At 35.8% G+C, this 16,507-nt stretch overlaps 1 protein-coding gene across 1 annotated transcript in view; it reads left to right on the top strand.

The window, feature by feature from the left end:
- The window catches only part of CENPK (centromere protein K), a 98,550-nt gene that overhangs the window by 75,774 nt on the left and 6,269 nt on the right, over positions 1–16,507 (top strand). Inside the window, exon 11 of the mRNA XM_037802148.1 lies at positions 6,509–6,525. Coding sequence (XP_037658076.1) covers positions 6,509–6,512 — 4 coding nt within the window. The 3' untranslated portion in view covers positions 6,513–6,525. The remainder of the gene's footprint in view (positions 1–6,508; positions 6,526–16,507) is intronic.

Below are 16,507 nucleotides of genomic sequence, written 5' to 3'. Positions count from 1 at the left end.
TGGCAGCTGCCAGGGGCAAAAGATTACAGTTGTGACATGTGATAGACTACTTGGGACCCAGGAGGAAAGGCTGTAGAGAATTTCTTGGGGGAAATTGGGGCATTCAGAGTGTCCATGTACACAGGAGAATTTGTCAGACCATGCACATACCCAGTGCAAGGCATATATTCAGAAATGACCTGAAAGAACCTTAAGCTTTTACGTTAAGTTGTTCTTTAGGCACCCTGCACTGCTGAATTAGTGCCTAAGGAGACCCCCAACACAGAGGCAATCTGCAAAGTCTGGGAGAGGTGTTTTTTCTTCTCCCTCCTTCCTACTCTCCTCCATCTCCCTTTTGTTACCTCCTGAAATTCAGGGGAAACTCTGTGATACACTAGTTGAACACAAGCTAAAAGAACAGAGACTTAGGGATTATACATATCATGGTATACAGTTTTTGCAAGACTAGTTTGAGGAAAAAGCACTAAACAAGTAGACCGCTACAACATTCAATAATAGTAAGGAAAACAAAACAAAAGAGCAATCTCAGGGAGGAGGGAGAACCTTATTTTCAGAGTTAACAAACTAAAATATTAAAATGTCCAACATTTCAACAACAAAAACAAAAATCTCAGGGTATATAAAGAAACTGGAAAAACTAAAGCCAAAGGAACAAAATAAAGCAACAGAAGCCATCAATGAGGAATCTTAAAATATTGGACTTACTAGACAAAGACTTTAAAACGACTGCCAAATATTCTCAAAGAGCTAAAGGAATACACAGTGAAGAATTAAAGGAAATCAGGAAAATAATACATGGACAGATTAAATTTTAACCCATAGAATAAAGTAAATACCCATGAATCCATAGTGACTGTGGTAGGTTGACTTTGTACCTCAATATAGACATGTTAATCTTTTTTTTGATTTTTTAACTTTATTTATTGAAAAACTAAACAAACACAAACAAACAAACCCAAAACATTTCCAACAAAACAAAGGATTAAGAAAAACGAATAACCTAAAATAACTACTTTGCTTCTAACATGTTCTTACCATACCCCTCAAAAATTAATAAACCATATCCAAAGGAATAAGAGAAACAATCTATAATAACTGCATTGCTTCCAATATGTTCCTACCATACCCCAAGAAAATGAACAAGCCATAATCAAAGGCATAAGAAAAACCAAATAACCTAAAATAACTACATTGAAGCTAATTCTTTAATGCAATAGCTTTTTTTCACTCTATCAAAACAATTTAAAAAAAAATTCAAACACAACAAAACAAAGGAATAAGAAAAACAAATAACCTAAAATAACTATTGCTTCTGACATGTCCCTACCATACCCTAAGAAAATTAACAAACCCTAACAAAACAAAGGAATAAGAAAAACAAATAACCTAAAATAACTACATTGCTTCCAACCTGAACCTACCCTACTGAAGAAAGTTTGCAAACCATAATCATTCCTGAGCATTCCCATAACATTGAGATTACCCTCAATAGCTTATCTGTTCTTATTAGATTATTGTTCCCCCTTCACTAGTTGTTGCCTATCTCTATGTCCCCTGCATTCTAGGATATAAAAATATTTATTTTACGTATTTCCCAGAGTTCACATTAGTGGTAACATACAATCTCTCTCCTTTTGTGTATGGCTTATTTCACTCAGCATTTTGTCTTCAAGTTTCATCCATTAGATATATTAATTTTAATTCATATCTCTGTGGGGGTGAACTCATTATAAATAAAACCTTTTGAAGATGTTATTTTAGTTAAGATTTGGCGAATTGTACCAGGGTGGGTCTTAATCCAGATATAAGGAGAATACCACAGGTATTATAAGGAGAAGACCACAGGGAGAAGCTGGAGGAGAGGACATCACCATGTGGCAGAATGCCAAGCCAAGGGAACACCAAGGATTGTGACAAGCCAGCATTAGAACATTACCGACCCCAGAGGAAGCAATTGTTCTAAGCTGTAAAACTGACAGACAAATTCCCATTGTTTAAACCAACCCATTGTGTGATATTTGTGACACACAGGCAAACTATGTCAGTGACATAAAATTATATTTCAATAAATAAATGAATGGGAGAGAATGGGCAACTTTTCTTTACAGAGGTGTTGCAAGTAACAAGGTTGCTATATGCAAATACCATAGTAATAATTTTGCAGACAGGATTTTCTGATGGATTCTAAAATTAGTGGGTGAAAGTTCAAGGAGAAACAGTTTATTTGCATAGCCTCAACATATCTTCCTCAATATATTCATTAGCTAATTACAGCTAAAAACTTTGCACATTATATGTGAAACACATGTAAGAAGACTCTGAAAAGTAGAGAGAAGAAGGTGGACAGCAGCAAGTTCCCTAGGTTTTCTTTTTGTCTTATATATCCTGGATGGGGGTGCTGAAGAAGCATGCAACCCAGAAATGCTAATGAGAGAAGGCAAAAAAAGAAAAATCCCCCACCGCACCCCCAAAGCCTACTCTTTCTTTCCAAAGCACAAGGAAAGGGCAACCTAGAAAGAAAACTTTTAGACAGTATCTGCCCTACTTCAGCCAAACACCACAGGAAAATAAAACATGCAGCCCCATTACCACTGCTGTCAGCAAAGGCCAAATGGAGAGCCTTGATGTCTGACTGTAACAAGACATCCCACCCTTCCCTTGCCCCTGGAGTGGATCAGAGAGAATTGAGTGAGAAGTTGAGATTTTCATCCCTGCCGACAGTTGCAGGGCCACATACAGATCCTATACTTATATAGGCACAAACAGAAATGTCAGACAAGTCCTAACTAATCAATAATTACATTAGATATGAATGGTCTACATACATCAGTTAAAAGACAGAAATTGACAAAGTAAATAAGAAAATATGACCTGACTATATGCTGTGTGAAAAATGCCAGTCTCAAAAGGTCACATACAGTATGATTCCATTTATAGAATAATCTGGAAATGACAAAATTATAGAGATGGATAACAGATTAGTGGTTGCCAGGGTTTAAGGATGCTTGGGTGGAGAGGAATGGTGTGGCTATAAAGGAGTAGTTTGAGGGACATATTTGTGGTAATGGATTATTCTTTGTCTTGACTGCAGTGGTGGTTTCACAAATACACACATGATAAAATGGCATAGTATTATGCATGTGCATTGTACCAGTATCAATTTGCTGGATTTGCTATTGGTCTGTAGTTACATTTCTTGTCACCACTGGGGGTAATTGGGTTAAGAGTACATGTGACCTCTCTTTATTATCCTTTAAATGTTCCGTGGATCTGTATTTATTTTAAAATAAAAGGAATGAATTTAAAACATCAGAAAGGGAGAAAAAACTTATCAAAAATTGGCATATTTGAAAAAAGCAAATAAAAATTCTAGAAAGGCAATATCATTTAAATTAAAAATTCAGTAGATGGATTAAAGAATAGATTAGATGATCAATTGATTGAAAAGAAAATTGGTGAACTGAAGATAGATATGATAAGATATCCTAGAAAGGAGCACAGATAGACAAAGATGAAAAATATGATAGAGTTTAAGATACATGGAAGATAGAATGAGGGAGTATAAGAATGAGAGGCTCTAATATAGTCAAATAGGAGTCCTAGAAGGAGAGAATAGCAAGAGTGGGAAAGAGGCAGTTTTCAAAGAGATAGTTCGGAAGTTTATAGGCCTGATGAACCAATTATATACTTAAGTTCAGGAAGCACAGGGAATCTCAAAGATTTTTTTTTAAATCCACATCTAAACATTGTAATGAACATTTAGAACACTAAAGACAAGATTTTATAAACAGTAAGAAGGAAAAAACACTTGCAAATTAGACTGACAACAGACTTAAGAGCGACAAAGAATGGCAAATACTAGTGGAATGATATTCTAAAAATGTATGCCCCTACTTTGTCATTGGTGCTTCATCATCTTGCCCATCTTAGTCATAAGTTCCCCTTTTAAGTGACCACCCCAGTTAGTCTAGTCATGGCATAACCATAACTAGTAAGGCCTATTTGAATGATAAGAGCTGCCCCCAGTTTCTCCAAATGGCCTTTGCTGCTTCTGCTTTTCATGCAATATAGTTTAAAACTTCCAATCTCCAGTATCCATAGGAAAATCCTATTCCTTCCCTTGTCCCAATAAAGGCAAGAGCCTGGATCCACAGGTGCTCTTCTTCACCTATTATGGAAGACTAAGTTAGGTAAGCTTCAGCTCCTCTGCTACCCTTATTCTCTCCTGTTCCCCTCCAGGCTCTGTGATCTAACAAAGCTGTCCTTCATGCATTCTTGGTTGGCTGGCTGGCTGTGTTTGCATCTCATCATCTGAAGAACTTCCACATAACATCTGTTCTGGTTTGCTAACCCTGCTGGAAATGCAATAAACCAGAAATGGACTGGATTTTAATAATAGGGATTTATTAAGCTACAAATATACAGTTCTAAGGCCATGAAAATGTCCAATTTAAGCATCAAGAGGTAGATACCATCTTTGAGGAAGGGACAATGGCATCTGGGATTCCTGTCATATGGGAAGGCACATGGCAATGTCTGCTAGTCATTCTCCTGGGTTCTTGTTTCAAAATGGCTTTCTCCAAAATGTCTCTGGGCTTCTGTCTCTCTTAGCTTCTCCAGGGCAAACTCTGAATTTCATCTCTTAGCATCTCCAAATGTCTAGTTCTGTGTTGGCTCTGAGCGCTCTCTCTCTCTCTCCCCCCCCCTTCCATCACTCTCTCTGTCTCTTAAGGACTCCAGAAAACTAATTAAGATCCACATTGAATTGGTGGGGTCATATCTCCATGGACGATTGGATGGGTCACACTTCCATGGAAACATAATCAAAGGATCCCGACCACAATAAGTCTGCACCCACAAGATTGGATTAAAAGAACATGGCTTTTGTGGGGTGCATAATAGATTCAAACCAGCACAACATCCAAAAGAGTCATTCAAAAACACGACTGAAATAAAAGGATTTTTAGATAAATAAACATTGTTAACATTATCAACAGCACCTCACTGAAGGAAATTCCAAAGGATATTATTATTGAAAGAGGAAAATAAACAAAGAAGGAAAATCTATTACAAAAGGAATAGTGAATTAAAATTTGCTAAATGTGTATAACCTAAATAAGCATCAACTGTATAAAATAATGATAATATATAATTTGGAGTTCCCTACAGTTGTGCTTCATGCAACCTGCATAGCCATATTCAATAGCTCTCGTGGGAGAGGAGAGGAGTAGGAAACAGGAAAGAACTAAATTCCCAGGAAACAATAATATATGTGGGTAAAAGTATTTCTGAACTCCTTGGGTAGAAGTTTTGTTATGCTGGTAAACTTTAGAGTTTAAGCTAATTATACTTGTGCAAATTTAAGAGGAATCATTAAAAGAATAGAAATAGAGTGAACATCTCTCAGATGGAGAAAATAAGTGGACCTTTATGAAGACCAAATCTGTCAATAAAAACAAAGGTAAGGAAATAACAGAAAAAAGAAAAAAATCAGGACAAATAGCAAAAAATAGATGGTAGAAATAAACCCAAATATATCAATAATCACATTTTATGTAAATGTCTCAAAATTGCCCATGAAATAGTTTTATTTTTTAATTTAAAATATTTTTATATGCTGTTTACAAGGGCCATGCTTCAAACATAGATCATAGAACAGTTTGAAATTAAAAGACTGGAAAAGATATTCCAGGCAAATTTTAACTGAAAGGAAGCTGATATAGCTTCTATTGTAAGACAAAATAAACTTTAAGGATTAAAAAAGGGTGTGTACTAAGTTGCTGTATGGTGTGTCATGGGAACACAGTCTCAGGCACAACAGAAACTTTCTCAGCAAGTGACCACTTTAATATCTACATAGCACAAAGGGTCCAAAAGAGCAGAGGAAAAGATCTCACCTTGGCTGGTCCCCTGGGGAGGCCAACTGCTTGGGTCAGGGTTGTTGAATGACAGCTCCAACATGTCCTGCTTTGCTTCAGAGGTGAAGGACCAGTTGTGGCTAGTCCCCTGAGGAGGCCTAATGCTTAGCAACTCAACACACCTCTCCTCACATCAGAAATGAGGGATACCTGCACTGCCTGAGTGCTGAGCTTTTATACCCTTCAGGATGGAGTTTAAAATAAAACTAAATATTTCTTTTTTGCCACTGCAATAAAAAGTATGAGGTAGAATGACTGAATTTATGAGCTAAATCTAATACATGAGTTTCACTAGCCTTGCTTACCCATGAATAATTACACTGCTATTACGAATTTAAGGTATAGAAGTCCTACTGAAATTGATAGATAAATTGTAATAATAAATATCAGTAATCGTCCCTTTTTCTTTGTTTTTTAAAACTGTAAATCATTTCAACAGTATTCAGATTACACACCACCCTGAATTAACAAATGTTTATATATTATGATATTAATTCAGATATTTTGTTTTTCAAACAAAATTTTACAAATTTAGTTCCTGTCCAGTTTGTGCTGCTCCTTAATCTGATTCTCTTCTCTTTCTTCCCCAGGTAACTATAACCTTCAGGTTAGTATATATTCTTCCTGTGTAGATTTTTGTAAGTTTGAGATATGTATTTTATGTGTTTTAAAAAATTAATAGAAGTATCATATTGTATACATCCTTTTCCAATTTATGTTGTGATGTGTCCTATTATATAGCAATTATATAGCATTTCAACTCAATGCTATACAGTTTGCCCATGGTGACACTGTGGATTTAGTCCATACATTTAAATGTTGTATAGTATTTCATTAGATGATTAGATTGCATTTATTTATTTCTCTATTGATAATCATTTAAGATGTTTCCAATTATTCACTGTGACAAATAGTGCTGCCATAATTATTAATGGGAGTTTCTCAAGTGCAATAATTTCTTAAGGTTATATACTTAAAATTGGAATTGCTGGGTCAAAGATTATGTACATCGTCTTTATTAGATATTGCCAAACTGCTGTCCATGGTGTTTGCACTTTATTTTTATTTTCATTCATAGTATATGAGATGTCCAGTACTCCAAATCCTCCCCAACATTTGATATTATGCAATTGTACCATTTTGGCCACTATGGTAAAAGAAAATATTTGCATTTCCTTGATTGCTAATAAGGTTGAACCCCTCATTATTTGTTTATTGGTAATTAGTTTTTTTCTCCTATGATTTGCAAGTTTATGCCACTTTCCTATTTAAAATTTTTTGCCCTTTCTTTTATAGATTTGTGAGATTTCTTTAAATATTCTAGATATTTACCCTGTTTCAGTTATATGTGTTGCAAATGGTTTCTTTTATCATACAGAAAAAATTTCATTTAATAAAGTTCAATTTATCAGTCTCTTCCCATTGTTTTGGGCCTTTGTGTCTCACTTAAGAAATTTTACAATGGTATTTCAAATGATGAGAAAATGTTTATTTTTTTCTATATCAAACTCAAATTCTATCCCATTGAAAGAATAAAATGTATTGTGTAAAAGTGTATGAAATTTTCTTTTAATGTATTTCCTCTGGTTTTAATGTCTAGAAGGTAGAATTAAAAAATCATCATCTTTTAGAAATAGTCAACTCCGTTTTAGTAATTCTAAGAAAGCATAATATCAGAATTCTTTATCCCATTTTCTGCAAATACAAGTAAGCAATCTTGTTTTCAGAAATGCCATGGTTTAGCTAAAAACTTTAATTTACATCCTATTGTATAAGAATTCTGAGAGTCTCTGACCAAGATAGTGTGGTATTGGTGAAAGAATAGACAAATAGGAAAATAGACCAGAATAGAGAGCCCTGAAATAGTCACAAATACAGTCAGCTGATCTTTGACAAAAGAGCAAAGGAAATTCACCCACATCCAAAAAAAACAAAAACAAAAACAAAAACAAAAAAAAATGTTTTTCGATATAAACCTTACACCTTTCACAAAAGTTGACTCAAAATAGATCAAGGACCTAAATGTGAAATGCAAAACTATAACACTTCTAAAAGAACAAAGGAGAAAATGTAGGTGACCTTTGGTTTAGTGATAACTTCTTAGATGCAACACTAAAAGAATGATTTATGAAAGAAAAATATTGATGAGTTGGACTTCATTAAAAAAATTTTTAAAACTTCTCTGCAAAAGACAGTGTTAAGAGAATGAAAAGACAAGCCACCATCTAGAGAAAATATTTGTAAAGCAGATATCTGACAAAGGATTATAACTAAATTATACAAAGAACTCAAAACTTGACAATAAGGAATAAAATAACTCAAATAAAAATGAGCAAAAAATCTGAACAGACACCTCACCAAAGAAGATATACAGATAGCAAACAAGAAAATTAAACATGCTCAACACTGTATATCGTTGGGGAATTGAAACAACAAGATACCACTATATACCTATTAAAATGACTAAAATCCAAAACACTGATAACCTCAAATGCTGGTGAGGATGTGGAGCAAAAGGAACTCATATTCATTGGTGGTGGGGATGCAAAACAGTACAGCCACTATGGAAGACAGTTTGGCAGTTTCTTATGTCGCTGAACATAGGCTTACCATAGGATCCAGCAAGTGCACTCCTAGAAATGTACCCAAATGAGTTGAAAATATGCCCACACAAAAACCTACATATGAATGTTTATAACAGCTTTATCCATAATTTCCAAAATTGGAAGCAATCAAGATGTCCTTCCATAGGTGAATGGATTAACTATGCTACATCAATACAATGGATTATTATTCAGTGCTAAAATGAAATGAACTATTAAACGATGGAAGAAACTATTAAGGTATGGAAGAAATTTAAATGCACATTACAAAGTGAAAGAAGTCAGTGTGAAAGGCTACATACTGATACTATAGGCTGCCAACTATATGACTTTCTGGGAAAGGCAAAACTATAGAGACAGTAAAAAGATCAGTGTTTATCAAGGGTTCAGGGGGAGGTGGGGGAGTGTTGAGTTGATGGAGCACAGGGCATTTTCAGGGCAATGAAACTATTGTATGATACTGTGATGATGGATGCATGACATTATGCATTTGTGAAAACTCATAAAACTACAACACAAAGAGTGAACCTAATGTAAACTATGGACTTTAATAATAATATATCAATATTGATTCATCAATTACATTAATGCAAGATTTTAATAGGAAAAACTGCATGTATGAGTGGGGATGTGTATATGGAACTCTATACTTTCTGTGCAATTTTTCTATAATCCTAAAGCCACACTAAAATTAAAGTATATTATAAAAATGAAGTATACTAAAAACAAATTAAAAAAGCAAAGTGGCAGAGGGAAGAGACAATAAGAAGGTGATGGTTATGTTGAGAAGTTTACTTTGTAAAACTTTATTAGACTGAATACTCATCATCAAACTATACATGTATTTATGAACTTTTGCACATATGTTCTATTTCAATGAAAAGTTTACTTAGAAATGAGTCTTAAGAGAGAGAACACCTTCATACAATGTATGGACCATAATTCCAATAAACAAGTTTTTTAAGCTTTTATTTGCAATTGAGGATATCTGAACATAGATATTTGATGAAATTAATAGTTAATGTTTTCAGAGTGATAGTGATATAGTAGCGATTATAAGTATAATTTTGAGTCTTTATACTTTAGAAATACAAGGCAATACTTAATGGGATTGACTTCACAATAATCCAGTGGGGTAGAGCAAGTGAATGGGGATATCGATGAAACAAGATTGGCCATGAGGAAAACTACAAAATATTGCTGAAAGAAGATATGGAAGACCTAAATAAATGGAAAGATATCCTGTTTTCATGGATTGGAAAACTTAATATATTAAGATGTCAGTACTACCGAAAGTGATCTACATATTCAATGCAATATAGATCAAAATTCCAACAGCCTTCTTTGCCAGATTGAAAAGCTAATTGTAAAAATCATATGAAAGGCCAAGGGACCCCAAATAGCCAAATCCATCTTGAAAAAAAAAAAGAAAAAAATGAAGTTGGAGGACTCCTCACAGTTCCCAATTTCAAAACTCATTACAAAGGTACAGTAATGAAGACAGTATGGTACTGGGCCAAGGATATACATATAGACATATGGAATAGAATTGAGAGCACAGAAACCCACACATTGATGGCCAATTGATTTTTGACAAGGGGGTCAAGTCCACTCAATAATAGAAAAAACAGTCTCTTCAACAAATTGTGCCAGAAAAACTGGATATTCACATGTATAATAAATATGAATGTAGACCCCTACCTCATACCATATATAAAAAGCAACTGAAAGTGAACCAATGACTTAAATATAAGAGCTAAAACATAAAATTCCTTAGAAGAAAACAGGGGAATATCTTCAGCATCTCATACCAGACAATAGATTTTTAGATATGACACCAACAGCATGAGCAACAAAAGAAAAAATGGATAAATAGGACTTAGTCAAAATTAAAACTTTTTGAGCATTGAAAAGACATCAAGAAAGTGAAAGGACAACCTACAGAATGGGAGAAAATAGTTGGAGACCAGATATCTGGTAAGGGTTTAATATCCAGAATACATAAAGAACTCCTGCAACTCAACAACAAAAAGACAAACAACCCAATTTAAAAATGAGCAAAGAACTTGAATAGACATTGCTCCAAAGAAGATATAAGAATGGCCAATAAGCACATTAAAAGATGCTGAACATCATTAGCCATTAGGGAAAAGCAAATCAAAACCACAGTTAGATACAATTTACACCCTTTAGGCTGTTTTTTAAAAATGGAAAATGGCAAGTGTTGGTGAGGATGTGGAGAAATAGGAACCTTTTACATTGTCGGTGAGAATGTAAAATGGTGCAGCTGCTGTTGTAAACTGGTGGTTACTCAGAAAGCTAAATGTAGAATAACTATATGACCTAGCAATTCCACTCTTATGTATATACCCCAAAGAATTGAAAGTTGGAACTTGGACAGATATTTGTGCACCAATATATATAGCAGGATTATAGTCACAATAGCCAAAATGTAGAAGAAATCCAACCGATGAATGGATAAATAAAATGTGGTGTATATACACAATGGAATATATTCAGCCATAAAAAGTAATGAAGTACTGATATATGCTACAACATGGCTGAACTTTGAAGACATCATATTAAGTGAAATAAGCCAGACACAAAAGGACATATATTGCATGATTACACTTACATGAAATACCTAGAATATGCAGATTCATAGAGACCAAAGGTAGATTACAGGTGGGCCTGGTGGGATGTGGATGGGAGGGAGATGGGGAGTTATTGCTTAATGGGCATGAGGTTTCTGTTGGGGATATGGAAAAGTTTTAGTAATAGATAGTGGTGATGGTGGTACAATACTTTGAATGTAATCAATACCATTGAATTGCATTCTTGAAAGTGGGTAAAATGGGAAATTTTATGTTGTAAGTATGTTATCACAATAAAAATTTTCAAAAGGAAGAAAAAGAAAAAGGAAAAAGGATTGGTCATGAAATGATACTTGAAACTTGGTGATGGCTACTTTGGAGTTCATTATACTATTTTTTTCTACTTTTGTATATGTTTGACATTTTCCATAATACTCTCTCTATATGGATATATTTAAATTGACACTTCCTGATTCCTCACACATAATATTTTCATACCCTCTTTTTTTTTTTAATTAGAGATGTTTTTAGAACAATCATGCATAAAATTCAGGATTCCCATACACAACCTCCCCACCAACATTTGCATTGGTGTGTCAAATTTGTTACAATTGATGATAGCACTTTTTTTTTTAAATTCTACTATTTTTAACAGTAGTTACATTTGTTACAAATTGATGAGAGATCATTAAAGTAGTACTATTAACTATTGTCCATAGTTATGTAAGGGTATTTTTCCCCATATTCCCAAACTATTATTTATTTAGTTTTCCATGCATGTCTTTATTTTATTACTCATCTACCCATACACTGGATAAAGGGGGTATCAATCCCAAGGTTTTTACAATCACATGGTCACAGGATAAAAGCTATATAATTATACAATCATTATCAAAGATCAGTGCTATTGGATTACAGTTCACCATTTTCAGGTGTTGCCTTCTAGCTACTCTAATACACTAGAAACTTAAGGGAAATATCTACGTAATGAGACAGTAGTCATAATCATTTGTAAAATCCTAACTTCTCCATTACACCCCCTCTCTCATTTGATCATTCTTTCAATCTTCAGGGATACTGGGCAATGACTATTCTAACTTCTTCATGCTGAAAAGTGGTGTCGACATTACCGGGTAGAGGAATGAAACTGGTTGATGTTGTCAGAGAGACTAGTACCTCTGGGTTTCAGGGCTTATCTGGCATAGGAACAATCTGGAGGCTTTAAGTTTCTGAAAAAATAAACTTGATAAGTAAAGCTTTTATAGATTCTTCGATAGAGCCTAGGGTATTCTTTAGGGTTTTCAGGAATACTTAGACCCTACTCTTAACTCTTTAATTTATTTCTCCTTAACCTATTTGGAGGGAAAAAGGATGTTAGAAAATTTTCATTACTCTCTTTAGACACACGATGGCACTATTGGAATAAGTAAATACCTGAAGTTCACTTCTCACTGAATAAGCTTCTTTCCTTTACAGTGCAGCTACTTCCTAGGGCTGTTGATCATAGTTGAGAGTAAAAACTTTTCAGATAGCTTGTATAAATGATTACTGCCCACACCTTAATTTTAGGTTGCAGTACTGGCTGCATCTATCTACTACCAGTACCTGAAAAATTAAGGAAGAGTAAGATTTGCAACTATTTAAGGGGTGATTTGGTACAAAAACAACTCTGTGCCCACTCCTCTTATTTTTGGTGTTTATAATTTTGGTGTTGAATCTCCTTATGTATTTTAATGCAGTTATATATAATTTACTACCATAGGAACCATATTTTAAACCATCAATGCCAACCACAGGACATTTTTCTATGTTTTAAATGGCATTGAGCCAAATATTAAGGTGAAGATGAGTACTATTAACTCTGTGGACAGATGCTTTCTCTTTCAACCCTTGAAGGACAATTGAAATAACTATATTACTGGACGTCCTCAGTCTGATTCATACCTTCTTTTAGCCAACTATTCATGAATTCACCAGAAGAATTACACCTACTACCTCCGGTGTAGGATGAAAAAAAAAAAAAAAATCAAATGGGCAATAATGTTAGCAGAAACTTGAAACTTTATAGCTGGTCTTCGGAAAGGTCTTCCTTTCCACCCCCTTCCCTCAGCTCCAATTCCTCTTTCTCCTAGCCATCGGAAATTGACTTGGCGATAACTAAGGACTGGAATTTTAAGGCGTCAATTCCTCCCTCCTCCCTACCCCTTCACCCCTCCCTTCGACCTCGGAAACTTTAAATTGCTCCCTACCATACACTCAATTGTAGAGATAGATAAATGATGCAGCAGATTACACCGCCAAAGGACTACTTTAGTCCTGAGCTATTTTCACATTTTTTTTCCTGTTTCCGATTTGTGTGCCAGACTTTGTTTGCTTGCTTAGGACGTGGAAAACAGTTTCGGGTATTTTTTCCACAGTTTGATGCCGGTGGCTTTCTCCCAGCATATGAAAGTGAAAGTGCTACGTTGTAGCAGTATTTTATCCTTAAAGTCTGGACTGGCAGCTGGTGTGTAGGAGGAGGGGCGGGGGACGGTGGGGGGCTGTGAGAGGGATTGGGAAGCTTGAAAAGCCAGTTTTGAGGTTTTGTTTGTTTATCTTGAGATTGCAGCAGAGTTCCTGCCCCCCCACCCCCAATCCCCTTTGGGGTCTGACTTCAAATTTATTTTCATCTGGGCAGTCATTGAAGTTTCATTCAATGTAGTGACTTAAAAAAATACACTCCACTTGTAGCTTTCCCCGGTTGCACTTTAAAACACCATCCAGTCTCACCCTCATCTGGAAATAATGCAAGCTTCTTTCTCTTCCCCCACTTCCTCCTCCCCCACTTTTCTTTTTTTTCTTTTTCTTTTCTTTTCTTTTTTTTCTTTTTTTTTTCCCCCCCCCTTTTAAAGCCCCACATAAACTGAAGTCAATAATCAGATGGAAAACGTGCTGGTCTTAGTTTACTTTAGTTGACTTTCCCTTTTGGTGACAACTTACTTGTTAAAGTATATATAACACACAGGCGTTTTGTACACATATGTAGCTACCGAGTTTTGAAATCTGCCTGCCCTACTGATCTTAAGTTTTTTGCTATGTTTCCTCAAAGGCACTGCTTATGAGCAACTTTTAACATTTTTATTTTGTGGATTAAATCTATCTAATCTATCTATCTATCGAGAGAGAATATTACAACGGTGATCTTAACCAGTGACATTAGTCCATCTAGAATCATTCATCCTCCCCCACTCCTTCCTTTTTCAAGAAACAGCTAATGACAAATCAGGCTAGAATTTCTAAAAAATTTAGAGGAGGAGGAAAAGAGGTGGAGTGGGACAGGGGAGAGAGGTTAGTTGGGCCAGAATTTCTCTCATTCACAGGGTGGAAAAGTTGACATTGTCTAAACCCTTTCTGAATGGCTAGTAGTTGGTTACCCCGATTGTACCTCTACCTCCCCTCCCCCTCCACGTGACGACCTAGGACACATGCGCACCCGACGCAGCCCAGGCACATCTGCAGACTGACGTCAGTGTGCTCTGCCTCCGAGGAAAAGCTGCCAAAATTTTCTCCTGCCGCAATTCAAGTTGGCTGGGGGCCGGTAGTGAGATCTAGGGCTACTTCAACAAAACTTTGCTGCCCTTCCTGCTCCTCTTGTCTTCTTTTCTCCTGATACCTTTTGATGCTCTTCACATGTTATTTGCATAGCAAAGGCACTAAGTTGTCCAGGAAGAGAGGGCACCACTTCCACCCCCAAAAAGTCTGTTTTCCTTCCTTGCTTTCTTTTTCCTTTCCTTTTTTTTTTCTTTTTTTTTTTCTTTTTTTTTTTTTTTTTTTGAGGGGGGCGGCGGGGGCGGAGAGAAAGGGGGTTTACAAAGGCAGCATCTCAGGGTGATAGCCTGAATATATTGACGGCATCTCTTTTTCTGCCAAATCCGAAAGTCCGTTCTCTGAAGCCGGGGTTAGCCAGACTATAGGATTTTATTCTGGCTGCAGAATAACTGGCTGGTGTGGCTTTGCAAAGGGGGGCAAAAAAAAAAAAAAAAAGAAAAAAAAAGAAAAAAAAAAGGCAGAGAGGAGAGGGAGTGCTTGAGTCGTCCAGTGCAATCTCTATTGTTTGAAACTTACTTTTTATCAGAATTTGAAGATGAAAACGGTAAGGAAGAGTTCGCAATATTCAATGAAACCTTTTTTAAATTTGTGTTTTGCTTGTCTTCCGAATAACTCGTAGAAAACTTTTTTACTGTGTGTGTGTGTGTTTTTATGGCAATGAGTGAGCTTGACTGAACTCATTTTACAGATAAAAATCTTTTAAACTCCAGACTAGTCGAGGGTTAGAGAATTCTGGGACTTGCAAATACTTTATGATGCAAAAATATATGCATTTATTATATGAATATACATGTTTTGAGAAGTATGACTTGATTTTGATTATTGTAATCTTTTAACTAATCACCAAATAGTAATCGGGAAAGAAATAATGCTGTGTTTTAAACCGATTTCCAATTTTCTTAAAGAAAAACGTTCTGCGTTTTACAGTTTCATGTCACTGTCTTAAGTCAGACAAGTGCATATTTTATGCCTGGGCTCAGAGGGTAGGATTAATGTGCTAGCTGTAGCCCCGATGCTCTAGGATATGTAAAGCTCTTAATAGGCTAATCAAAGAGATGGAAGCGTGTGTTTTTGATTTACTTTTGGCCGCTTGGGACGTACTAGACTCATAACCCTCTGGAGCCTTGTTTATCGGGGTATGTCTGTATATATTGTGTATGGGACAGAGTTCAGGGATTGGCGGGGGTGGGGAGGGGGGCAAGAGTGCTGGAGGGGTATTGGAAAGCCTTTTGATAATGTGTGCTACAATTCCTGTCTTTGGTAATTTCTTTCATTGTTGTGCTAGAGGCAAAGAGAGCAAGAGAGTGAGACAGCGCGCTGAGAAGGAACAAGAGAGTGAGTTTCTTACTCTTGTTTTTATTTGAGCTGCCGGTGCAACGCGTTTGGGCCAAATGCCAACTGTCTGGGTCACACGCGTTTTATCCAAATAGATTTAGCGCTGCTGTCTGGAAATGGGCTGCTGAATGTTAACTTTAGGATCAACTCAACCAGGGCAGCTCAGACTGTTACCCTCTGTCTGGGCGAAGTGGGATGGGGGTGAGTGGGCGGGGGCGGCTGTTGCAAGGCCAGAGAGGAAAGGGGAAAGTAAACCATTGCTTATAACTTGTAAAAAGACACTGGTGTGTGATTTTGAACATATTCTTTAATGTTCAGATTTCTTAGAGTAATTTTTTTTTCTTTTTTTTTGCTTATGCTGAGGAGACTGAAACTTTTAAATGGAGGAATGACAGTTCTCAGAGTTCAGGACAAGGAAAGAAACAAGAATGGTTGTAGTTGAAGGAAATTAATAAAAGTATTTTGAAGA

The sequence above is a fragment of the Choloepus didactylus genome, chromosome 13, assembly GCF_015220235.1.
Source record: "Choloepus didactylus isolate mChoDid1 chromosome 13, mChoDid1.pri, whole genome shotgun sequence".
Classification (NCBI taxonomy): domain Eukaryota; kingdom Metazoa; phylum Chordata; class Mammalia; order Pilosa; family Megalonychidae; genus Choloepus; species Choloepus didactylus.
This window is presented reverse-complemented; position numbering and strand designations above follow the sequence as displayed.